The sequence below is a fragment of the Corylus avellana genome, chromosome ca4, assembly GCF_901000735.1.
Source record: "Corylus avellana chromosome ca4, CavTom2PMs-1.0".
NCBI classification, from domain to species: Eukaryota; Viridiplantae; Streptophyta; class Magnoliopsida; order Fagales; family Betulaceae; genus Corylus; species Corylus avellana.
Window position 1 is genome coordinate 23,264,188 of NC_081544.1, and position 27,034 is coordinate 23,291,221.

General features: G+C 36.0%; 3 protein-coding genes across 3 annotated transcripts; 1 reads left to right on the forward strand and 2 right to left on the reverse strand.

Moving 5' to 3' along the window:
* Positions 1 to 1,253: 1,253 nt before the first annotated feature.
* Positions 1,254 to 11,125, forward strand: LOC132176953 (protein NETWORKED 1A). The gene is made up of 7 exons (XM_059589119.1): positions 1,254 to 1,467; positions 1,573 to 1,617; positions 1,720 to 1,764; positions 2,215 to 2,289; positions 2,407 to 2,674; positions 3,416 to 7,584; positions 9,744 to 11,125. The coding sequence occupies exons 5-7, from the start codon at positions 2,572 to 2,574 to the stop codon at positions 10,929 to 10,931; spliced, it is 5,460 nt and encodes a 1,819-aa protein (XP_059445102.1). The 5' UTR covers positions 1,254 to 1,467; positions 1,573 to 1,617; positions 1,720 to 1,764; positions 2,215 to 2,289; positions 2,407 to 2,571; the 3' UTR covers positions 10,932 to 11,125.
* Positions 11,126 to 12,737: 1,612 nt separating this feature from the next.
* Positions 12,738 to 15,863, reverse strand: LOC132178874 (small ribosomal subunit protein eS1y-like). The gene is made up of 7 exons (XM_059591448.1): positions 15,756 to 15,863; positions 15,605 to 15,652; positions 15,415 to 15,520; positions 14,174 to 14,311; positions 13,882 to 14,067; positions 13,257 to 13,457; positions 12,738 to 13,015 (listed from the first exon to the last, which is right to left on the reverse strand). Exons 1-7 carry the CDS (start codon positions 15,764 to 15,766, stop codon positions 12,920 to 12,922), a joined length of 786 nt encoding a protein of 261 aa, XP_059447431.1. The 5' UTR covers positions 15,767 to 15,863; the 3' UTR covers positions 12,738 to 12,919.
* Positions 15,864 to 19,141: 3,278 nt separating this feature from the next.
* On the reverse strand, positions 19,142 to 20,639 carry LOC132178244 (leucine-rich repeat extensin-like protein 6). Its single transcript, XM_059590693.1, is given in 2 exon segments — positions 19,142 to 19,254; positions 19,257 to 20,639. Coding segments are annotated over 2 exon segments (1,299 nt in total). The 5' UTR covers positions 20,443 to 20,639.
* Positions 20,640 to 27,034: the final 6,395 nt, after the last annotated feature.

Below are 27,034 nucleotides of genomic sequence, written 5' to 3' on the forward strand. Positions count from 1 at the left end.
ATATATATATATATGTATTTTAAAGGGTGGAGAAATGGACGTCCTAACTCAATCGAGCCTTGCTGCCTAATCTAATGGCAATTGTAGATCTTATTATATCGATTCTATAGACTATAATCGAAAAAAAAAAAATATGGCAACCACCACCTTTCCCTCATTATTCTCACCACCATTAGTACAATTACATAGTTACTGCCTATCAACTTTTTAAACCATTTTTTGTTGGTTTTAAAGTAGATTGTTTTTAGTATAATCAAACACTAGAAAAATTACTTTCATAATCTTAATTAAATAATAAAAATAAATTAATTTTACAAAAAAAAATATGGTTTTTAAGAAGGAAAAATTTCGTATGCACACCTAACCCTTTCAAAAGTAGGGATTGGGTTTAATTACACTAAACCCTAAATATAAAATTTCAAATCCCTTTGTTGGGATTTGAAATTTTATATATATATATTTTTACATTTTTAGACCGTCATTGTTCAAAAACACACCTAAACGAGATGCTTTTTTGTAATTTTGTTTAAAAATGCACTTTTTAACCTATGAAAGTCGCAATACCAAACAAACTTTAAGTGAATAAATGATTCGAACCTCCGTAAATAATGCAAGGGGCATGCCCGGTTATCGGTTGAAGCTATCCCAAGATCCTAAAAGCATGTTTATCCAAATAATTTTGCTGAAAATATTATAGATACAAGTATTGCTATATATTACACTTTTATTTTATTCTTATTTTACCGAATTGATATAAATGTACTTATCGGTTCTTGGATCAACCCTTTTAAGAAATCAATAGGTTTAATAGAATGAAAGTTGATTGAAAGTATAGCATGTATCATTTCTCGTGATCTCTTTATATCCGTACCGGGCAATTTAGACGAACCGACGGATTCCCCAACGAAAGACATGTTTGAGATGTTAAGGAAGGGTATGACAGAGAAAAAGATGTTAATCAGGGCTACATTAGTCATTTTGAGTTCCCTAGGCAGCTTTCCACCCACCAAAATGTACAGTTTAAAGTAACGACAAAGGACAGCAAAAAACCTGAAGAAAATGATCGTTTACTAGTACGAATCGCATTTAATTAAATATTAATTACACTATTAACAAGCAAATCAAGTCTTTTATTCTGGATTTAGATGCACAGAAACAAAGCCAAATAATAATTACAGTATCCCATCTGCCTTTGTAAATTTCTGAAATAAAAAAGAAAAGAGAAAAAGGGAAAGTTTCAATATTTTTGAGTACTTTTTGGCTCGGTCTCTGTCTCCTTTGCAGATGATGCGTCATCAAATAGTTCAGTGACAAATCTCAGAGTATAATGCAAAGGACCCATAAGAGAAAGGACAGAGAGAGTCTGGGAGTTGGCAGAGAAAATGGGGTGAGAAGAATGATAGGCAGCTGTACTTTTAGCATCACAGCTGCTGGCTAAAACCCCATCAGCAGTTTTCTTCTCTTCTGGTGTGTGTACTTGATCCAAATAGTTTCGTTAAGTGATCATTTTTTGTAGTTTTGGTTGAGGCTTATTTGCTTAAAATTTACGAGTTTGTGTTCTTTGGATGGTAGCTTTGCTTGCTGGATCAGCACCCATCTCTGGATTTCATTCATTTGGTAAAATTCTTGATTTTATGGTTAGTAAAGATTCTGTCTTTTTTAGTTTCTGTTGAGACACATCTGCTCATAATTGTTGCTCGTGTTCCTTTTGAATGGCAGTTTTCGCTTTCGGATCATAAACCATCAGTGGAATCCATCATTTTGGTAAGTTCTTGATCTTATACTTCATAAGTCGCATTTTTGTTGAGATCCATTTGCATTTCTGTGCTCCTTCTAAGTGGTAGATTCACTTGCTCATGAGCTCTGTCTCTGTCTCTGTCTCTGTCTGTGTCTCTGTCTCTCTCTCTTACATGGATCACTCAATGTACGTTGTTTTTGCTGTTAACTGGGCTGGGGCTCCTACTGTTATGTATACACGCACACACCTGTTATATTGTGTTTGTGTGTTTATGCATACACACATTTTTTTACGGGGGGGGGGGGGCTTGTTGAGCAGGACATCAGGTGATTTTAGTGAAGCTTTTGACTGGGTTGTGGGGGATCAAGTTATGCATTCCTGGTTGTCGTGTTTTTGGTCCCCCTGCATTTCCGTGATTTAATTGTTACTTCATGATGAGCTATTAATAATCCTATTTTGTCCTTTCTCTGGATCAGTTGATTTGATTGTCTGAGCTACTAAAGTGAGGAGTAGCGCTTACTCAAATATTGGCCTTGTGTCCAATTGAGCAGGTAGTCTATTTCATCCTATATTCTGAAGAAGCTTATAAGAACTTTACAGGTTTCTGAAGGTCAAACTCCAAAGTTTGCCTTATACTGATATATTGTTTTGATGATCTTGGTGTCTAGGTGCAAGGAGTGAGAAATATAGAGCCAAAAAGTGGCGTTTAGATTGGTGGGATTTATTTAATTGGTATTCTGGCCTGGATTCATTACTTGGGTTTTTATTACTGGTATAACGACCAGGCTTTTGCCAAGTCAAAACCAGTTGTTCTGTTGTTTGTCGCTGGAGTCATGGCTACCTTGTTACATTCTGAGTCCAGACGCTTATACTCGTGGTGGTGGGACAGCCACAATAGCCCGAAGAATTCAAAATGGCTTCAGGAAAATCTTACAGGTGCTGATTTTTTCCTTATGGCTTGATTGGCTATTGCTGTGTTTCTTGCTAGATCTGTTGTTTTGCATGTACTGTTGTTGGTGTTAGCTTTCTAATTACTAAAACTGGTTACTGCTGTAGGCCTGAAATCAACTTAAAGTGGAACTTATTAGACTAAATAAATATAGAAAACAGCCTACTTTAATTTTTCAACTTTTAACTGAGCATAGCCAAGAACATAATCATATGATGCGGAATACTTGAATATTCTTCCTTCAATTTGTGTAGTTTTTTTGAATAAATCGTTTACTTCTTATATATTACCCTTTCATTTTGTCAGTTACTAGTTGAAACCAACTTAAATGGCAACGTTTCCTAGATTTAGAGCGATTTACTTCACCTTGTGCATATTCAACTTAAATGTCCCAGGTCTTGTTGTTGCATCTGTCATAGCTGGCGCATGTTATGCGCACAAAAATGTATCTGAAACAATCCAATAAAAAATCACCCTTGAGTTGTGCATGACAGGAATCGGAGGCAATTAATCCACTTATATAATTTGCAAGAGTTGGTGATTCTACATGGGATATGATCTAGGAAGATTGAACGGCATTATTAACCACTAGAAAAATTTAAGATGGCAAAACAAGTGGATGTGCTGCTCTATGTGTGTTTTTGCACATTTTTGCATGAGTTTGGTCACATGCATTCCGTGCTATTTTTAGTCAACATTCTCAACTGACCCTAAATCTGTTCCTACAGACATGGATGCCAAAGTCAAAGCAATGATCAAGCTCATTGAAGAAGATGCAGATTCTTTTGCAAGGAGGGCAGAGATGTACTATAAGAAACGCCCAGAGCTTATGAAACTGGTAGAGGAGTTCTACCGAGCTTACCGTGCATTAGCTGAGAGGTATGATCATGCTACTGTGGAGCTTCGCCAGGCCCATCGAACCATGGCAGAAGCATTTCCTAACCATGTGCCTTATGAGCTGGCTGATGATTCACCCTCAGGTTCGTCAGGCCCTGAGGCTGAACCTTATACTCCAGAAAGACTGCATCCAATTCGTGCATTGGTAGACCCGGATGACTTGCACAAGGATGAACTGGGATTCTCTTCAACAAGCTTACATACTATGCAAAGGAATGGGGGGAATTCAGAAGAATTTGATTCTGGAATAAGCAAAAGGGGTCTTAAACAGCTGAATGAGCTGTTTGGATCAAAAGAAGCAGTGCCACAAAATTCAGATGTTGCTGAAGGAAGGATGAGAAAAGGCCTTAATGTTAATGAAGCAGAAACCGAAGTTCAGACCTTAAAGAAGGCCCTAGCGGAGATACAAGTTGAAAAGGAAACTATCCTCCTTCAATACAAGCAGAGTTTGGAGAAGCTATCTCATCTGGAGAGAGAACTTAATCATGCACAAGAAGATGCTGGTGGGCTTGATGAACGAGCAAGCAAGGCCGAAATCGAAATTAAAATACTGAAGGCAGCCCTTGTTGAGTTAGAAGCTGTGAGGGATGCTGGTATTCTTCAATACAATCAGTGTTTAGAAAGGATATCTAGCCTGGAAAATATGTTATCTGTTGCCCAAGAAAATGAAAAAGGACTCAATGAGCGTGCTATTAGAGCAGAAACTGAAAGTCAATGTCTCAAGCAAGAACTTTCTAGATTAGAGGCTGAAAAGGAGTCGGGTCTTCTTCATTACAAACAATGTCTTGAGAAGATATCTGTTTTGGAGACTAAAATCTCACTTGCTGAGGAAAATGCTCGAATGCTGAATGAGCAAATTGAAAGAGCAGAAACTGAAGTTAACTCACTTCAAAAGGCACTTACGAAACTAAATGAGGAGAAAGAAGCTGCAGCACTTCAGTACAAGCAGTGCTTGGAGATAATAGCAAAGATGGAAAGTGAAATTTCTCATACCCAAGAGGATACCAAACGATTGAATAGCGAAATTCTTCTGGGAGCTGCAAAATTAAAAAGCGCAGAAGAACAGTGTGTTCTCTTGGAGAGATCAAATCAATCTCTGCAATTAGAGGCAAACAATTTGGTGCAGAAGATTGCAGTGAAGGATCAGGAACTTTCAGAAAAGCATGATGAGTTGAGAAAGTTTCAAACTCTAATGCAGGAGGAGCAATCACGGTTTAACCAAGTTGAAGCCACTCTCCAAGCTTTGCAGAAGTTACACTCTCGATCTCAAGAGGAGCAGAGAGCTCTGGTAACCGAGCTCAAAAATGGGCTTCAGATGCTGAAGGACTTAGAGATCTGCAAACATGGGATGGAAGAAGAACTTCAAAGGGTCATGGAAGAAAACAGGAGCCTGAATGAACTGAACTTTTCTTCCACTTTTTCATTAAAGAATCTGCAAAATGAAATCTTTGGCTTGAAGGCAATGAAGGAGAAAATTGAAGACGAGTTTACACTAAAAGCAGACCAAAGCAATGCCCTCCAGCAGGAGATTTACCGTTTGAAGGAGGAAATCACCTGCTTGAATGGAAGATACCAGGCCATTATGGAGCAAGTGGAGTCTGTAGGTCTGAATCCTGAATGCCTTGAGTCATATGTGAAGGACTTGCAAGATGAGAATTCAAAGCTGAAAGAGATCTGCAAAATGGAAAGAGATGAGAGAGAAGCTCTTCATGAGAAGTTGAAGCATATGGATGAACTTTCGAAAGAGAATGCTGTTCTGGAGAGTTCCCTATCAGGAATGAATATTGAGTTGGAAGGATTGAGAGAGAAGCTTAAGAACTTGCAGGAATCCTGTCAGTTTCTTCATGGAGATAAATCCACACTTCTTGCTGAAAAAGCTACTCTGCTTTCACAGTTACATATTCTCACCGAGAATATGCAGAAGCTCTTGGAGAAGAGCACCTTGCTGGAGAATTCACTCTCTAGTGCAAATGTTGAGCTTGAAAGTCTAAGGGCAAAATCGAAGCGCTTAGAAGAATTATGCCAGTTGCTCAGTAATGAGAAGTCCAATCTTCTAAATGAGAGAAGCACCCTGGTATCTAAGTTGGAAAACGTTGAACAGAGATTGAGCAACCTGGAAGAGAGGTTTACAAGACTAGAAGAAAAATATTCAGATCTCGAGAAGGAGAAGGAGTTAACACTTTACCAAGTGGTAGAATTGCGGGGTTCCCTCATTACAGAAAAACAAGAGCGTGCGAGTTATGTACAGTCAAGTGAGACTCGATTGGCGGGTTTGGAAAACCAAGTCCATGTCCTGCAAGAAGCAAGTAGGTTGGGGAAGAAGGGATTTGAAGAAGAACTGGATAGAACAGTTGTCGCTCAGGTTGAGATTTTCGTCCTGCAGAAGTTCATAGAAGATTTGGAACAAAAGAATCTATCTCTATTAATTGAATGTCAAAAACATGTTGAAGCATCCAAATTTTCGGATAAACTGATTACAGAGTTGGAAGGTGAGAATCTTGAGCAACAGGTAGAAGCAGAATTCTTGTTAGATGAAATCCAAAAGTTGAGGATGGCAATCCATCAAGTTTTCAAGGCTGTTCAAATTGGTCGAAATAATGGGCATGTAGATGAGATTGGTCAGGAGCATATACCTGTGTTGCATATTTTGGATGGCATTGAGGATTTAAAAGGCTCTCTGTTGAGAAGCGAGGATGAGAAGCAGCAGCTGCTGGTTGAAAAATCAGTGTTCTTAACTTTACTTGGGCAATTGAGATTAGAGGGTGCAGAGCTTGAGTCAGGGAAAAAGTTCATTGAGCATGAGTTTGAAGTCATGACAGAGCAGTGTGCTATGCTGCAAAAGAACAAGTACGAGCTTCTAGAGATGAATAGGCAGTTGAGGTTGGAAAGGGGCAAGGGCGAGCAACGAGAGGATGCTTTAAAGGCTGAACTGGAAACTCTGGGTGTAAAGCTGATAAATTTGGAGGGTGCTTACCTGGCATTGCGGGAAGAAAATTTCATGTTGCTTGAGGAGAAGAAATCTTTGCTTAAGAAATTTTTGGACCTGAATGAGGAAAAGCATATGCTTGAAGAGGAAAACAGTTTCATTCTCCATGAAACAGCAGCTCTCAGCAACCTCTCTTTGGTTTTTGAGAGCTTCTCCATTGAGAAATCTGTTGAACTAGAAGCACTAGCTGAAAATATCAGCAGTCTCCATGTGGTCAATAGTGACCTCAAGGGGGAGGTTGGAATGTTGGGGAAGAAGATAGAGATTAAAGAGGCAGAAAATTTACATCTGAATGAGTCTGTAGAGAAATTGGAGAGGGAGCTCAATGAAGTAAAAGACTCAAATGACCAATTATGCAATCAAATTTCCATTGGAGAGGATTTTCTGAGACAGAAGGGAACAGAGCTTTCAGAAGCAGAACAGAAGATTAAGGCTACAGAGAACTTGAATGTTGAATTTTTCAGAACTATTGATGAACTGAAGATGGAATGTGAAGAATCAAAAGTGATCAGAGACAATCTAGAGAAACAGATTCTTGAAGTGTTGGAAGATAACTCAATTCAGGAGAAGGAAATTGAATGCCTTCGTGAAGTGAGTGAAAGTATGGAGTCTGAAGTAGAAATACTACGTAAAGAAATTGAAGAACATAGGATTAGAGAAGAGAATTTGAGTTCAGAGCTGCAAGAGAAGAGAGATGGATTTGAACTCTGGGAGTCTGAGGCTGCAACATTTTATTTTGATCTCCACATTTCTGCCATTCGTGAAGCTCTACTTGAAAATAAGGTTCAAGAGCTTGCTGGAGCTTGTGAGATTCTTGAAGATGAAACTGCCACAAAAAGTATGGAGATTGAACATATGAAGGAAAGATTTAGCCTCTTGGAAAGTGAAATTGGAGGACTGAAGGCCCAGTTATCTGCATATGTTCCCATCATAGCTTCTTTGGGAGATGATATATCCTCTCTTGAGCACAATGCAATTCTTCACAAGTCCATGGAAGGAAATCTTGAAGAAAAGGTAGTATTCTTTCCTCATGAGCACAATGCCCTGCTTTCCTCCCTCAAAAAAAAAAAATTAAAAAAAAAATAAACCCTATAAAATGACTAAATTTACTTTTTCTTTAGTTTAAACTTTTGAAACAAGTGGTAATTTAACATGGTATTAAAGTAGTAGTCATGACATGTCACACTTAATAAGAAAGAGTTTTAGCTCACACCTAAAGGGAAGCGTTAGAATATTAATCATAAATACTAAATTCATCATTTCTTATTAGCTTAAACTTTTGAGATAAATGGTGATTTATCATGTAATACTTGTGGCTTATAGTCTTCTTCCATGGTTGTTTTGTTTTGAGGCGATTTATCTTTAGACAACTAGTACTTATTGTTGGGCTTTGATTTTAAAATTTTTAATTTTAAACCAGGGAAACTATGTCATGACCCCCTTGTGTTTTAGCATTTATCTACATTGAAACTCTAGTTTTCAATTTGCTGAATTTAAGACCAATGCTTTGGGCATTTGTAAACCAAGACCTCTGTTAGATTTTCCATCAAATTATTGACGGAGGCTGTTTAAGTGGGGACCATATTGTCTGATGTGTCATCTAATTTATTAAAGAAAAGCAAAAACAAAAAACAAAAAAGGAGAAAAGGACCATGGAGGTCCATGGCTTCCATGGCCACAACCGCGGGAAGGCAACAACCATGTCTCCATGGCCAGACCTCCACAGCCATGGAGACCATTGCCATGGCCTGCCTTCCACGGTCCTGGCCATGGAGGCCATGGACCTCCGTGCCTGGGGAGAACCACAGCTGATCATGGCCATGGAGCCATGGAGGTCATTGGCCTCAATGACCATGACTAGTTGCAGTCCTCCATGGGCCTCCATGGACGAGGCCTTCCATGGCCCTTGCCATCATGGACCTCCACAGCATGGTGGCTGTGGAGGTCCCCTGTGGTCTTTTCTTGCTGCAACATTTATCTCCTTAGTGTTGAGCTCTCACCCTCATTTCTCTCTTCTCCATTATTATCATGCTTCAGACTTTCTGCATGTATTTTCTTTTGAGCATTGGGCCATTAGGGTTTGTAGGAGTTGTCATTGCATAGAAACATTCCGGAAGATTGTTGTATCTCTTGGAGTGGATGCTGGGAAACCCGCTTTTTTTTTTTTTTTTCTAACTACAGTGCATTTATTCATATTTAATACTAACGACAGTGCTGTTTTGATAAGGGGATTTTTTTTCTAACGACAGTGCTGTTTTTCACATGCCTTGATCAATGTGTTTCATGCTGATCTAAATCCCCCTTTCTATTATTGATTTCTAGATATATTTCACTTCTTATTTTTGCTTTATTTTCCTGAGTAAAATCCCTGATAGTTATTTTCTGCACCCATGCATTGTTCATAGCAAACTGTTTGTCTCTTTACAGGCTATGCTAAATTTTAATTTGTGTGATATTCAAACTTATGCACACAATCATGGGTTTTAAACTGAATTTTACTACACGTGAGTGATGGAAAAACCATTTTTATATTTTGTACAGGCATTTATTCATATTTAATACTAGCATTTGGCAATAGAAAGTTTGATCTCCATATTTTCCATGTGTTGGTTCCATGTTTCCAAATTGTATATTAGTATTAGGACATTCTTAACTCGGCATGTGTAGGTAACTGATGCAAAAGTAAAAATTTATTACAGGTTCATTGTTTTATTGGGAAATTACAATAAGTTTGTAGTGTTCATGGCTGTGGACTCAGTATTATGGCGTCGCATCCCATTATCTTTGATGTGCCCGCAGATTATGTCTTTCTGATTTTTTCCAAACTGAATTGATCATCACATTCTTTCCAATGAGAATTTTATTTTGACTACGACAGTTTAGGTTGAGTACTTGATATAAAGTTGAAGTCATCTTTAATCTTATCGTAGTGGGTCACAGATTTGTTGTTTGTGCTATAAACTATTGTTGTTCATCTATCTGATATGTTGTATAAATGCTGAGATCTTGCTGATTTGTATATTATATCTTCTTCTTTTTTATGCTTTTGAAGGGTCCTATTTGAAACCAGAAATCCAACAGTCTTAGGCCCTTCAAGATTTCTATCTAGATTTCATGTTTATAAATGGTCTTTTGCTAGATCTCATACTTATTTGACATGCATCTATCTTTAGGACAAGGAAATGACAATTCACCTTCATGAGAAGAGCTGTCGAGAGCTTAAAGAAGATCGAAGTACTGTGATACCTGATGGAATTGCAGATTTGCAGAAGATGCAGAATAGGATTAAAGCTGTAGAAAGAACAGTGGTGGAAGAAATGGAAAGGCTTGCAACACAAGAAAACATAAAAACCAACATCAAAGTAGAAGATGTGATAATGGAGACTGAAGAGTTGAAATTGGAAGGCATGTCGCGTATAGAGAAGGGAATAAAAAAGGAAGAGATGGAACTTGGGAATGACCTTACCAATGATCTGGAGTCACAGAAGACTAGACCTGAAAATGGGACTTTGATGAAAGATATTCCGCTCGATCAAGCCTCAGATAGTTCATTATATGGAAAATGCAGAAGAGATAATGTTCGAGCTGATGATCAGATGCTCGAGTTATGGGAAACTGCAGAGCAGGACTACAGCCAGGATCCGATGGTCAACAAGACACAAAAGCAGACATCTGCACCAGTGGAAGATGTTATTGCGTGCCACAAGTTTGATCGTGAAGAGAAGAAGAGTCATCCTCTCTCCTCAGAATTACAGGTCGAGAAGGAGTTGGGCATTGACAAGCTAGAGGTATCCACAAGTGTTAGAGAGACAAATCAAGATGGCAACAAGGGAAAGATCCTGGAGAGACTTGCTTCCGATGCTCAGAAATTGACAAGTCTTCAAACGACTTTACAAGATCTGAAAAAGAAAATGGAAATGCACAAGAGAAACAAGAAGACCAATGACATCGAATATGAAACAGTCAAAAGACGGTTACAAGAAGTTGAGGAGGCTGTTTTGCAGCTGGTGGATACCAATGATAATTTGATGAAGGAAATTGAAGATAGCTCCTCCTCATCTTTGGATGGGAGACCTTCCGTAGAGTTGGAGGCTGGAGATATCTGCCGAACGAGAGTAACGGAACAGGCACGAAAAGTGTCTGAGAAGATTGGACGTTTGCAGTTTGAATTACAAAACATCGAGTATGTTCTGCTGAAATTGGTTGAAGAAAAGAAAAGCAAAGGGAAATACAGATTTTCAAAAAGTAGAACAGGCATTCTCCTGAGAGATTTTATTTACAGTGATGGGAGAAGAATTGGCGGGAGGCGTAAGAAGGCTTGTCTTTGTGGCTGTACAAGACCTTCAACTAATGGGGATTGAGGTAATAATTAAGAGGGAAAGCACGTTTCATTGGCCACAAGTTTCAGTCTGAGATGTTCCCAATAATATGTTTAGGGGGTCATTTCTTGGAGTAATCAGAGAAAATCGTGTATTTTTAGCTTACAAGATCTTAAAGAATTTAGCACTGATCTAATTATAATAAGCTGCTGCTTCCAGCATTTTTATTTTGTGAATATCACAAGACTTATCATTATCTCTGAAGCAACTCAGTGCAGTAGCAGTTTCTTATGTATGTCTGGGATGTTAGGTCATGTGAATGGCATTGTTTGACACAAACTAAAGTAGAAAAGCATGGATGTAACTGTTATCATTTGAACTTAACTTGAACACCTTGGAGATGGGAAAGTCTTGTTTGTTGAATTCAGTAGTGTTCGTGAAAGAGCCAACAAAGTTGCTGTTTAATCTACTAGACTTCGTTGGCTTTGTAGTGTAGTAAGATATAAAATTTCCAAAATCCTTCAAGGGTTGCAAGATATATATTAAAAAAAAATGTTTGAAGGGGTAATTGTCTTTTCCATTGTTGATGGAAACCGCGGAAGATGCAAACCCTGTATTGTATGCTTCTTCTAAGACTTGCTCTATATGCAAATTTTGAAGCATACAGTTTTCAACAACGTTGGAACCAGAGAAACTTGACTTTGTGCTCGTTATCGCATAACTATAATATGGATGCCCATCAAAGTAAATTATGCAATTTGCTTAACAGAAGCTTCATCAACATGGTCCTCTGCTCTGAAGTTAAGAGACAAAAATGTTGAATAATGATGATTAAATTGGACAAAAGTTATCATTAAATGGGAGGAAGTAGTTTTTACAAGTCGCCAAACAGGTGGGATTTGATAGCTTTGACACAGAAGCAGGGAGAGCGTTAGCCCTTCATACAACCTAAGAGTCTCGGCTTCAATATCATCAGCTGCTCAATTCAATTCCAGGTTGATGAATCTGTCACAAGTTTCTTGTATCCATTGGATGGAAACCATTGAATATTAATGGTACAGCTCTTATGAATTTTGAGTCGACCGCTGAACTGAACTACACTAGTAATCCTCCTGGTTTGGCCTTAATTTTGTTCTTAATCTTTCAACTGCGAAGAAGTGAAAGACAAATGTTAGATCCTATATATTTTTATTTACAATTGTTCAACAACACCATACTCCAAATCAACCATTAAATCCCTTTCTTTTTTTCTTTTTTTTTTTATTTAATTATTTAACAAGAACTAATCCTCTTTTTATTTTAATTTTACAAGGATTAATCCAAAAATTCGTTGAAAGTATTATGTCAATCTCATGGAAGTAAAATTTTTTAATTATTTAACAAGAACTAATCCTCTTTTTATTTTAATTTTACAAGGATTAATCCAAAAATTCGTTGAAAGTATTATGTCAATCTCATGGAAGTAAAATTTGAAGAGGGTACCCTGTTGCCATCCTGCTAAATTATTTTCTTTTTCTAAGCAAAATGTCCAGGGTCCAGAACCTAAACCTCAACCGGTACAGAAACTTCAAAGGTGGAGGAATAAACCTCCTTGCTAACCATGTTCATGTTTACTTCAAATGAGGCTATTGCCCTTTAATAGTTAAAATTTTTGGACAAAAATTCTATTCGAGGATGCAGATGTTCATCGTGTCGTGCGCAAACTATTGCAATGAGAGAAGTTAATCCATGCAATCTAAACGTAGACTCAAACTTGGTGGGTGTAAAAGTGTAACTCACCCATATCGAATATTACTCCAGACAAGCATTTCATTTCATGCCCATTTCAGATGGATTTGGATGGGAACATAATAAAATAACTCCTTAATTAAACAGACAAAAATGTGTTTTTTAATGACAACCGTTCTAATTCTCAAAAAAGCATGAACAACGCACGGGGAATTTTAGAGTAACCAATTCTTGGGGCAACACGAAAAAAGAAAAAAGAATAAAGGACAGCTAAAATGCAACTTTTAGAATCCCTCATTCAATCAAGCTCCAACTGGTTCAGCAGGCACCTCGGCCATTGTCTCATCAGCAGGCCTCTCCACCTTGACGCCAACATCATCAGAGTAGTCACCATGAACCTACATACAGAGACCACAACAGACAATTACATGTGGAGCTCAACTGGTCCAAACACATGACATGATTTATGATATGCAGGATACAGAAATTTGGAGTTCAAAAATGTCAAGAGATAAAACCACAAGTACAGGGCTAACGATGACACAAATTCGTAAGCCCCAGAGTGTAATTAATTAACTGGTTTGATGTTGTACACATACTAAATGTATAGGGAGATAGGGAGAGAGAGGAGAGACTTACCTCCATCAACTTTCCAAGATCAAATTTTGGAGCTTTCAAGATCTTGACTTTCCGAATGAAGACATTTTGTAGAGGATAGATGCCTGTAGTTGCCTTCTCAATCTCTTTGCCAATTGACTCGGGAATAAACTTGCGAACCAACTCCTTCAGATCACAAGATGATGCCTGGTTGATCATTATCTCCCTCATCTTGCGACGGATCTAACAAAACAAAAGCAACATTATTTGTATTATGAAGGTAAAAGATATATCAAAATATGGCATTTCAGATGATGAGACAACCATTACCACACTTCGCAGTTAAACCAAACGGAGTTGACAACCAATTTTAATGTATAGAAAACAGACATTGAGCAACAGATTATTTGAGGTATAAGCCAAGGATGAAAATTTGGCTAGATTATTCTTTGTTATTGCATTAATAAAGAAGCATAAAAAATAGAACACATTGCATTTGATTCCAGTCAGTAAAGACAAAACAATTCAGGAATTACAAGAAACAAACACAATCACATATCTATAGAACAACACAGTGGAAGTGATAAAACAAACCATCTTTGCTCTAGCTGCTGAAAAATTGTTATATAACTATTTAGTTAGCCAAAACATAATACTATAATATCACCTGTCTAATTTGGCTAGACTGGGCATAACTGGTCCTCTTGACCTGGTTTTGACGCCTCTTAGTGAATCCAATGCAGAACATCCTCAAACTGTAATTGTCAGTAGTCTTCACATCCACATGAGCTTCAATCATTGTCTGCCATTTCCTTACCAAAGACCTCAACTTGTCTGTAGTAAAATCCATTCCCTGAAATGTTTGAGAAATAAGAAAAAAGCAGGGTGTGTTTGATTTTCATTAGAAACATCAAACAAACAATGTTGGCAGCAGATGAAACAATATAATTCAATCATACCCAGAAATTTGTCAGCACATTCCTCCCTTGAACATCTTCAGCTCTCAATCTGATCTTTCTGTAAGCGTGATCCTCATCTTCCTGAAGGTCAGCCATTGATATCTCAAAGACTCTATGTTTGAGTCCTTCTGATGCAATCTGTTAGGGAAACAAGAGAGGTCACATTTATATTTACACACATACACATGTAAACATCTGTTCACCATCAACAAGCATAATAAAAAGGACAACAGAAACTCTGCAAAATCACACTAGGGAGCAGAATCACATTGATTTATTGACATCATTCCAAAACTTTACAAAGTATCAAAAGCAAAAGTTGTCACAGAAACAAAGACATAGACCACAGATTTAATGGGCAGTATTAAATGATGAAAGTGTAAGAAACAATATAACGTATTAAAAACTTACACTGGAAAGGAAAACAGCAAGTGTTAGTGGAACAAAATAAAAGGCCGGCTCAAGCATTCTTGGCACTGCGAATTGGTACTTCCATATTCTAAAAATCTCATAGTTTTATAATGAGACGGCGAAGAGGATTACAAACTTGAAACATTATACAAGTCTTGAACACATCAAGAACAAATTCAAGTGCCACTCTACTCAAACATTGCCGTTGCAAGGGCTCACAAGCAAAATACAAAATGTCCCAAAGCTACTAAATTTAAAAATAAGATTTTTTATAAGTATAAAACTTTAAAATTTGATTAACCTTGGTTGATGAGAGAAAGGTACAAAGGCTTTCGAAATCTAATCTAAAAAGTTCACCCTTGGGAACAGCAAAATCAAGAACCTCCACCGAGCAATTGAATGAAACTAACAACCATACAGCACAGAAAATCAGATACCTTGGTTTTCTCCGATACATTCCAAATCCATTAATCGCACACAAAACTGTGTCCTACGTAAAAATCTAGCACAAAGACAACACTTACATAGATCTAATCAGTCAATCTGGGGCATGTTAACAATTACAAGTTGAACGATCACCGTGTAACCCAAATACGCCAACCAGTTAAGTTTAAACATCCGATAATTGATTAGGCAAGCGACAACTGAAACATCTAAAGAAAAAATCAATCTTCAGCTACATAGAAAGCTTAACAAGATAAAACGGAGAAGTCCCATATTAAAATTTGAACTAAATTTATGACATTTTCTCGGTAACCAAACAGCGCACTGAACCCATAAAAATGAAAAAACAAACAAATAAAATGAAAGTGAAGAAAAAAAAAACTCACCTTGGTACCCTGGGTGCGAGTAACGAGGGTTTTGCCCACGTTTTTCACAGCGAACACTGAAGGTGCCTTGATATCATACCAGTCCTTCTTCGCGAACGGATCAGCCCTATACATACACACATATGCAAATCAGTATATACCACGAAAAACGAAAACGAAAACAAATGAAAAATAAGAAGATAATACTCACGCCTTCTTCTTGCCTCCCTTCTTTCCCTTGGAAATCCTCTTGTTTTTTCTGTTCCATACAAACACACCATTACATCAGTGCCTCATAAATCCATGTATACCATTTTACACACACATTTGTACATGGAGAGAGGGTGAGAGAGAGATCGTACCCCACTGCCATGGTTGGAGGAGATGAGAGGCGCTTAGAGAGGGTGAGTGAGCGACGACGGCTATGCGGAGCAAACCCTTCTAAAAAGCACAAAAACCCTAATTTTGTGTGTGGGGTTATATAGGTCTTCGATACGGTAGTTTGTGCTTTGGGTGGTTTTACTTGGAGGGTGGGTGTGTCATTTTGGTGGGATGGGAGGGTAATTTAATCTCTCATTTCATCTTCTTTCTTTCTCTTCCATACTCTCTCCAAACCCACAAAATTACCGCACTGTTAACTATTCTCTTTTTCTTTTTCTTTTTCTTTTTCCTTTGTTTTTTTTTTTTTTTTAATATTGCCTAGAGAGATACGAATGACTTATGAATTAATAATGGTGAGGAGTACAAATTTTAAAAATATAACCATTAAAAGAAAAAAAATTAAATATATGAATGTTAGATAAAGAAAATAAAGAAATCCTTAAAATAATAAAAATAATGAATAAATTTAGGGGGCTGAATGAGAATGGTGAGCGTTTTTGTATATCCAAACATGTAAATATATATTACGAAAGCGATCTCGACAAAGAAAAAACTATGGGGAAAATTCACTTTACTCTCTGAAGTTTCAGGAGTTTCTCAATTCGAACCTCAATGTTTAAAAATTGGCAATGAACCCCTCAAATGTTTTAAAAATTTTCAATTCAAACCCTCCGTTACTCATTTTTGTCTAATTAGACAGAAATCATCCCACGTGCATCTCACGTGGAATTTTGATGCCCTCTATTCCAATTTTGCCCTCGTTAAAACCTATGAAAGTACGTAATTACCCTTATTAAAACCTATGAAATTACGTAATTACCCTCAATTTAATAGGTTTTAATGAGGGCAAAATTAGAATAGAGGGCATTAAAATTTCACGTGAGATGATTTCCATCAAATTTGATAGAAATTAGTAACGGAGGGTCTGAATTGAAAATTTTTGAAACATTAGAGAGGTACATTGCTAATTTTTAAACATTAAGGTTCGAATTGAAAAATTCCTGAAACTTCAGGTGGTAAAGTGAATTTAACCCAAAAACTATCATGATGATTACAATATTTTCGCAAATAGCTACATCGTCATAAAATGTGTAATTGAGATTGTAAAGAGAAAATGATTTTCTTATCAATAAGTTCTATTGAATATTTATATAAGTATAACATGAATTATTATTGCATTCATACATTAGACATACGAAGCATAATAATATTAATATTTTTTGTAAATTTTGTTTGTGAGAATGCTTCTAAATACAATGTGAGAAACGGCTCACTTAGTTAACCAATGTGTTTTAAAATTAGCACAACACTAGATTTAGCCAAGTCATTGAGATTTATTTGCATGCTTCATCTTTTGAAACACCAATATCATTGCCTTCTAATTTTATTTTATTTTATTTTTCAAAGGGGGCGCTTGCCTAGGAAGCGCCCCTTTCTTAAAATGGAGCATTTTTCACCACTAAGCGCCTCCTTTTAAAAAAAGAGGCACTTTATTCCAAATGTCTCATTTTCAAAGCGTTTTTTTGTAAAAAAAGGTTCAAACTTAAATTCTAGTTGCCATAAAAACCGACGTGTCCCAAGTGCCCATAATCAAGTGTTGTGAAATCAATAGGAACGTATTTTTGGCCAAAAATGCCCCAAATAACCATGTCACTAAACCTTGTTTTTTTTTTGTAGTACATAGAGCTCCAATGCCTTACACTATTTAAACAAAATGCTAGAAAAATATGCCACGTACTTTTCAATAATTTAGAAACTCTAAAATGTCACTTGCCACAATTTTAAAACTCTAATCGTCAAAATTTAAAGAGAAAAATGCAAAGTCAATCTATATGGTTTATTTGATTTGCAATTAGCTTTATATGGTATTAAAATATTTCGACAGCATACAAATAACAAATTACTCTTTCCTGTCTCACTTTGTCAAAAAAAACTTGATGGATTGTCATGTCAAAACTAATAAAATCATAACAAATGTCACTTATAATAAAAATATATATAACTATATAAAATATAAAAACTATAAATATATAAAATAAGTTAATTAAAACTATTAGTTTTTTTATTGAAAAAAAAAAGGCTGGAATAGGGGGTGGCTTGCGGGCTAGGGGTGGTTGACTGCCACCCTAGAGGTCGTAAAATTAATAGAGTTTTAGATGTTAATATCTAAGAAAAATTACAGTTTACCCCCCCAAAGTTGACAACGTTTTTCAATTCGAACATCAAAATTTTAATTTTTACAATCCACCTCCACAAAGTTTCAATTTTTTTCAATTCAACCAATATTATTCCAAAATTTCCATATTGCCCCTGATTTTTTTTTTTTTTTTTAATTTTTATGAAAAAAAAAATTTTGAAGGTCTGAAAGCGACCAAATAGACGAGGGGGTGACCACGAGATACGAATTTTATTTTATTTTTAAAATTTTTTATAAAAAATAAAAAAAATAAAAATTATGGACAATATAAAAAGTTTTGGATACAATTGGTCAAATTGCAAAAATTGAAACTTTGGTGTTCAAATTGAAAAACGCTGTTAACTTTGGGGTTAAACTGCAATTTTCCCTAATATCTATTTATCATTTAGTGATTATTGATAAATTCTTTGATCCTTGCAATAAGATTAGCAGTAATTTGCACAACCGTATTTGCGTCCATAACTACTGCAATTTTGTTAAGATAGAAGCTATGACTCATTTCGATAGCCCAGCCTTCCTCTGGGGGTGTCTCACAATCGCAGGTCACCCCAATTCTTGCACCTTACTTTTTTCATTTTTTTTCTAACTTTTTAATTTATTATTCATGCATAAACTAAGAAATTATTAGAATATATATATATATATATATATATATATATACATCCATATAAAAGAGGGTGAAGAGCTTTGAAACCAATGGGACTCCCGTTTAAAAAAAAAAGATAATGATCTTCAACATCGAAATATTCCCTTAAGGAATTTAATATAATATACATCTAATTACAAATCAAGTAAATTAAAGATAATAATTTTACATTTTACATTTTATTTTTTTGTTTTTCAAATTTTAAGCTACACTCTCTTGTTATATAGTGATGTGATGTGATATGGAGAGTGTATAACAATGCACAAAGGCACCAAAAGTCAATTATAAAATAGATTGCCACATGCCATGTCAGTTCAGCATTGAATAAAACTTAAAAGAAAAACAATTAAATAAAAAAAAAAATCTATAAAAATACAGGTCCTATCATTTAAAATCCTTTCATCTTTTTTCTTAAAAAGTTGCAAAAAAGAAAGCAACAATAAAATCTTTTGGAGGAAACTTGCTAGCTATATATATATATATATATGATATATAGTTTGCATCCATCAATTAGCAAGTGCTGCTCATGGACGATTATAATCAGGCACCGGCGGGGCTAAATGCCATTTCCAATGTGGCGGCGGAGGCGGAGGAGGCGGCGGTGGGGAGGTGGTGGCGGAAGGAGGCGGTGGAGGGGAGGCAGCGGAGGTGGTGGCGGTGGCGGCGGAGGAGGAGGTGGCGGTGGCGGTGGGGGACTTCTAGGTGAGCAGCCAAAGGCACCACAGTCAACAGGTGGATGAGCATAGAAAGAGGCACACTCATTTGGTGACCGCTGCAAAGGCCTATCCGGGATGCAATTCTGGCGGTCATCTTTCTTCGGCAGCTTCAGGCACACGGGCGGTTCACCACAGAAATAGTTATACGAGTAGGTGAAGTTCTCCAGCTTAGGCAAGACGCATATGCCGGCGGGAATCTCACCGGACAGCTTGTTATGCGCCACATTCAACTGCTCCAAGCTCTTCATCTTCCCCACCGACTCCGGCAAAGGACCAACCAGCATGTTAGAGCTCACATCAAACACCGTAACGCCGCTCAACGACCCAATTTCCGAAGGCAAACACCCCGTTAACCCACTGTTCGTTATGATAATCTCGTTCAACGTGTTCCTCATGTTCGACAAACCGGGAGGCAGGCAACCGTTGAGGTTGTTGTTCGCCAAAACAATAACCGAAACCGGGGAGTTACCGATGTTTTCCGGCAACGACGACTGGAACTGGTTGTCGTTGATGAACAAAGCGTCGAGTTTCATGTCGAAAAGGCGGGGAGGAATCTGACCTTGGAATTGATTGAACCGGATATCAATGAATTTGATTGAAGGCAGGCAAAGAAGAACCGGAGGGAATGAGCCCGAAAACCGGTTATTACTAATATCAATCTCGTGGAGAAGATTAAGGCTGCGAAAGCTGGGGGGGACGGTGCCGCAGAAGCGGTTGGAGTTTAGATGGAAGAGGGAAAGGTCGGTCAAGAGGCCGAGCTCTTCCGGTAGCGAACCGGCGATGTCACCGTGGTTGATGTCTATTCCGGCTACTGTTAAGGTGTGGGGGTCATCTGGGGCGGGTGCACAGTAGACACCGGTGTAGTTGCAGACATCTGGGCCACACCAGTTTGATGTGAAGTTTTTGGGGTCGGAGGTGATATGGTGTTTCCATGCCTGGAGTGCAGTGTAAGCCTTTTGGAGTCTAGGGGAGGTGTAAGAAGAAGCTTGGTGAGAGGGTTTGGAGATCAATAGTAGGATAGAGAGGATGCCCCAGACCCAGAGGGCTATTATTCTGAGATGTGGGTTCTTCTTCTTCATCATCATCTTCCAGAATGAAGAAGCTGCCATCAATGGGTGCTCAACATTGCCTTATATAAGGGGGGGAAATGTGAAAGGTAAAAGCTTGACTAAGTCTCTCATGATCAATCATTTTCTTTTTTTCTTTTTCGAAATTATTTTGTAGGTAGAGAGTACAGTCATGAGGTAATGTGATAATGTGTTTTATATATATTTGGATTTGACTTCATTGATATTATGAAGGTAACAGGAATGGTCTCACTTCCCTCTTAATTTGCATATTTTATGGTAAAAATAGTCTCCTTTAATTTGTTTCTTGTGGAAAGTTGCAAAGGAATTTGGCAGCTCATCTTACCCAAAAACACGGTTTTTTTCCCTATATATATATTTTTTAATTAGATTTGTTCAAGGAAGGATTATTCAACAAATTAATTATATTAATTAATTCGTTGGGTAATGTGATAGGTAAAAGTCATGAAGACACGAGTAAATTTTGTCGAGGCATCTTTTAAATGCAGGCAGCCCCTTTCAATCAATAACAGAGAAATGGATTTTGTAGGGTGATTTGTCTTAATCGACTTTAGTATTTTGCAAAAGCAGTGGTCCCGCCCCCGTCCCCAACCCAGGGAATCTGGTAAAGTGCTGTGGATCATGCATGGTTGGTTATGGATCCACAAGGGATTTATCGTTTATCATTCTAGATTATGAATTAATTATATATCATCAAAATATATTTGACGGTGGTTGGAATTTCAGAGTGAGATTATGATCTGACGACTGAAATGATCTGCTGGTTGTTGATATATATTGCATGCAATATGCATTAATTGACTTTGTAATTCGATGGCTCTGAAAGTTTCACAAAAATCATTTAATATTACAACTGGGATTTTCTTATTCGACAATGAGTTGGACTAAGCTTACACTTGAAGGCAACGGGTAGCAGGTCACCAACTTAATTAAGTGGTTGATCTTAATCCCCTTGTGCAGTGTGACTGGTGATTTTACCCACGCTAGTGTTAGTGCACAGTGCTTTACGTTGATGTGAACAGTAACCAAACAATATTAAAAAAATGTTGAAATGGTAATTTTTGGTGGCGTGCGTAATATCACCACTATATATATATATATATATGACGATGAACCCCTCTTTTACTTTTAGGTTGGAAACTTAGAATTAATTATCTCAATTTTTCAACATATTTCCACGTGAGTACAATTTTTTCCCCACTTACTAATTACCCATTTTTCAAAGCTAACATTATATCTTAACTTGTTGAATTCAATCCTCTTAAATTTTAGCAAAGCGTAAGATATATATGCACACACTAAAGTCTCATAGAAGAAAGAATATTATTAAGACTCACGGCTGCATGGTCCATTCAAGCATGCTTGAATTAAGAGTACCCCTTTCTTTTCTTATGATGTGAAATTTAATTAATTTACACCCATTTTGCTGGTTGAAGATTGTTAGAGAAAGAGAGAGGCAAATGAATTCAAAGACGGCTAAGGTACAGTTTGTTTCGACGTAAAATATTTGTAGTATATAAAATGTTTTTCTTATTTTTCGGTGTTTAGTATGATTGAAAATCGTGGTCAAACTGAAAACATTTTCGGTTGATTAGGAAAAAACATTCTTTATTTTTTGTAAAATTATTTTCCTTTTTAAAAATCATAAATCATTTTGAGATTTTGAGATTCTCATTTTTGCACGCACTACCTTTCATAGTTCATTCTCCATTTCCGCCGAAGTTTGCCATAATCAGCCATCGGTGTTCGCTGGAGGTTGCCGGCTGTTTTTCAATGTCGCTAATTTTCCGTACGAGCTAAATGCCCAAAAAATATTTTCAAGATTTTTTTTTTTAAAAAAAAAATTTATTTCATTAAAGATTTTTTCAATGAAAAACAATTTACGTCGAATCAAACAAAACCTAAATAAGATTGCAAGAGAAAAAAAAAAAAAAAATGCTAAACATTCCGGTATAGCAAGACATAAACGAAGCTCTATGTAAATAAGCTTGAATATATCTATAGTTGTCTCAAAAGGCAAGTTAGTGCAAATATTATTGTTAAAATATTAATTAAATAATTATTTTTTATAAATTTAAATAATTCAACAGGATATTATAATAAAGTTTTTTTTTTGTATTTTGAACCAATCGGGACGAGAGTGTTAATTAAATTTCGTAAGACAATACATTAGTTCTAGAATGTCATCTCTCTCTAAAGTCAATAGTACCAAACTCTTTAGACCAAATGATTAAGATTAAGATAATGTCAGCTTATCGTCAACAACTTCTAAACCGACATTGATCAGATTGACAGATTCAACGTCATGCCGGAAAAAATAATGAAATTGGATAAAAATTTAGAAAAATGGGTTAATTATATTTGTAAAGTCAATAAAAGAACATTAGGTAGGCACTAAGCTTTATTTTGATTGGCAGACATGGGAAAGCAAAGGTGCTAAACCTAAAACGAACGCATTGCGTCGGTGGTCCTGAGTCAACCTTTTTTCTGATTAACTATTTTGGAGGTAATCAACACAAAGAAAAAAAAAAAAAAAAAAAAACGAAAATAAAGAGACAAAAATGATTTCAATTATTTGTTTTTTTAGATGGAAGAAAATAAATATGTTGAAAAATATGATTTTTTTTTTTTTGACAGAAATTTTCTTCGTTCGAAGGAAATATCCTCAAACCAATTTTTTTTTTTTTTTTCAAAAAAAGAATCAATTCAATATCATTCATTGATAAACGAGCATAAAGCTCAAATAACATAAAGCAAAAGCTCTGAAGCAACCATAATCAAAGCTACGAGGTTACAAGCGTTAAAGATGACGTATTACATTCTAGACTCAAACAAAATATGCTAACCTATGACTAATTTTCAAATTAAACAGCAAATTTGCACCAAACAGACTCAAACTAATGCATATATGTAGCTCTTATTCCTCGGCACTGAAGATAAAGAACCTCAAGCCAAAGCTCATCCTCCTCAAACCAAAAGCCAGGATAACATTCATATCCACAATCCAAAGGTGTGGACCAAAGCAACAAACCCGAAGGGTATCAGGCATATCAAGAGAGAGGACCGAGCATTATTATAAGCAAAAACAAAAACGATTACAGGGAAACAAAACAAGATAGAAAGAACAAAAAAAGGAAAGTCAGACAAATAAACAGGGCAATAAACAAAATAAAAAGCACACCAAGAGGATGATAGCAGCTGGAAAGAAGAGCCGATCGCGTGTTCGCCGGAAACCGAAAACGGAAGGGGCGTTGGAAGCTCATCAGGATGGGGGCGCGAGAAAAAGCCTAGCAGAGGACGGTGGGCGGTGGAGCACGCGGAGGAGATTGGCGGCGCACTCAAATGGAGGGGGAAGTTTGAATGAAACCCTAAGAGCATCACCCACAAAGTGTACCTAAACAAGTAGAAAAAACAACAAAACCAAATACAGAAAGAAACAAAAACAACTAGGGATCAAAGGAAGGGGAAGAGGCGGAGAAGAAGGGAAAGGAAAAAAATCGCCCAAAGAGCTAGGGGCATCAGGTAAATAGGCTAGCTCAGTAAGCGAAAAAGGGCAATGGGAGGGGAGGGGGGAGGCAAAAGAGGGAGAGGGGAGGAGGGCCTGATCCGACGGCTGCTAGAGATGAAACCCTAGCAGAGAGGGGAGGGGGCTAGGCTTTCTTTGCTTTGTTTTCGAAAATAATATGGGAGTTCCCAACCCATTTAAAATAACGTCAAGTGTCTATAAACATTTAAAATGCACATTACATTTACTCTAAGAGCCTGTTTGTGATTATGTTTGAGAAATATAGCTTTTAAGTCAAAAAGAACTTTTGAGCAAAAGCTTCATTTTTAAGCTTTTGCTAAAAGTGCGTTTTGGCCATTTTTAAGCTTTTTGGATGCTGAAAAACGCTTTTAATTTTTTTTTACCAAAATAGTACTTTTTTTTTTTAAACGGACTTTTTAAGTATTAAAAACACTTTTAGACCCCTCAAACACAATTTCAAATAGACCCTAAGTTAGTAAACTGTTATTAATGACTTTAAGAATTTAATATGTCTTTTAAATGTTTATAGACACTTGGCACTATTTTAAATGGGTTGGAGGATATTTCTTTCAGACTGGTTTGAAATAAATTTCGATTATTTTTGTAATATCAAAACTGCTTAAAATAATAATAATAATAATAATAATAAGAAAAGAGAAAGTTAATTATAAGAAATGTGAGAGTTAATGGCGAAGGTTTTTGTGTTTTTACTACTATTCTTTGAGAGTAATAGTCTATATTTACTTATCTTGATTAATTTTACTCATATACACTACAAGAAAGAACAGCAAACAATGTAAACAACTATCAAGATAACATTGCACAATCAGTTCGAATGAAACAAAGAACAGAAAAAAAAAAATACAAAAATAGATAGCCATTCTTCTTATGTAAAACATACATATAAAAATGATAAAAAGTCTTCATCTTGAGGAAATTCTAACACTTTAAATAACTTTGGACAAATGTCCAAATTAATTTGGTCTTCTTTCAACATCTCAACTAATAACTATTACTTTAGCTAGCTCTAACATATACACATGTAAAAGTTCATACCATTTATTGATTGAATGATGAAGTCATTTGGAGGTAAGAAGAAGACAACACATTGTGCTTTATTAGCAAAGCAAGAAAAGGAAGAAGATTCCATGTGTTCCCATTTATATATTGACATATGAATGAAATAAAGTTGAGTTTATTGTCAAATTATATGGAAAGGTGTTACATTTAAAAGACATGCACTTAGGGGGCGTAAACCGTACTCTTATGTGTGGATAATCTTTATTTTGCATTCGCATCCGCACTTTGTAGAGAGCGGATTTTAGTATCTATATCTGGACTTTATGAAATCCGCTCATAACCGCACATGTGCTAGTAGTTTTTTTATACTAACCACCATTAACATCTGCTTTACATTTTGTTTTGTATTTTTTTGTTTTTAAATAAAAAATAAAAAATTTGAAGTTAATTTATATGGCCTTGTTTTTTTAAAAGCTTTTTATGAGCTTTTTTAGATGAATATACTTGATATTGTTGTCGCTTGTATTAGGATCTGGGGTTCTCTCTTAGAGTCTCCTCAGAGCACAGACATGAGGTGACGACAAACTACAACCAAAATAAGCTTTTGTGTTGTACACATGCAATTTGTTAATAAAACCCATTGGTTGCCCTATATAGGAACATATAATAAGATACATATAAAGTGGAATAATATGAAATAAAGGAAAGAGAGAAAGACACACAGATTAAGGTGGTTCGGCATATAGCTTACATCCACACATGAAAGCTTTAATAAGCTACATATTTCATTAATTATATGATCTAAGCACATAGTTCTATTTATAGAGCTTTACATATGATTTGAAATATTTCAAATACAACGATATCACTTAAATCAGGATTAACAAATATTATCTAAATTCCTTGATTTAGGAAATACAAAATCAACATTTATTCTAAAGGATTTATATCCTTAACATGCCCTGCAATATTAACGGTCCGTTAGCGATCGTTGATCTTGAACATATCGAGTGACTGGAGTTAATGGCGCCTGATTTGAAATATTTCAAATGCAAAGATATCACTTAAATCAGGATTAACAAATATTATCTAAATCCATTGATTTAGGGAATACAAAATCAACATTTATTTTAAAGGATTTATGTCTTTAACACCCTACTTCTTTCCTTAAATGACGTTAACGTTTTAGTCTTTATAAGACAATTCCTTAAAAGACTTTAAGGAATTGTGTGTGTGTTAGGGGTTGAAAGTCCACCTTTAACCCATGCAAACAGACAAATAGCGAATGCGAACTATATTTGATATATTACGGTTCTAAAAGAAGAAGTAGAGGAGTAAGAGAGTGTAACACCCCAAAATTAACTTGTAATTTAGTTAGGATCAATACTACTCTATTAAAGTATACTATAGCAGAAAGCGAAAAGAAATGACATGAGACAAACTAAAATATCTTTAAACAACAATATTTATCATCAACATATATTGACTTTGAGCTTCCAAATAAATATTTCTATACAAAATCACAACTACCATCTATCCATGCAAACCTTATGATGATAGGTTAAATGGGCGCATTTATTTTAATTAAAATATGCATTATCATACTTTATTTTAGACTAGTTCTTGTATTTTATAGTTAATTTTAAAATATTATATAATTACTAATCTTAAGCTTAACTGATGTGTTAACTGATGTAAAACATACATATAAAAATGATAAAAAGTCTTCATCTTGAGGAAATTCTAACACTATAAATAACTTTGGACAAATGTCCAAATTAATTTGGCCTTCTTTCAACATCTCAACATCTCAACTAATAACTATTACTTTAGCTAGCTCTAACATATACACATGTAATAGTTCATACCATTTATTGATTGAATGATGAAGTCATTTGGAGGTAAGAAGAAGACAACACATTGTGCTTTATTTGCAAAGCTAGAAAAGGAAGAAGACTCCATGTGTTCCCATTTATATATTGACATATGAATGAAATAAAGGTGAGTTTATTGTTAAATTATATGGAAAGTTGTTACATTGAAAAGACATGCACTTAGGGGGCGTAA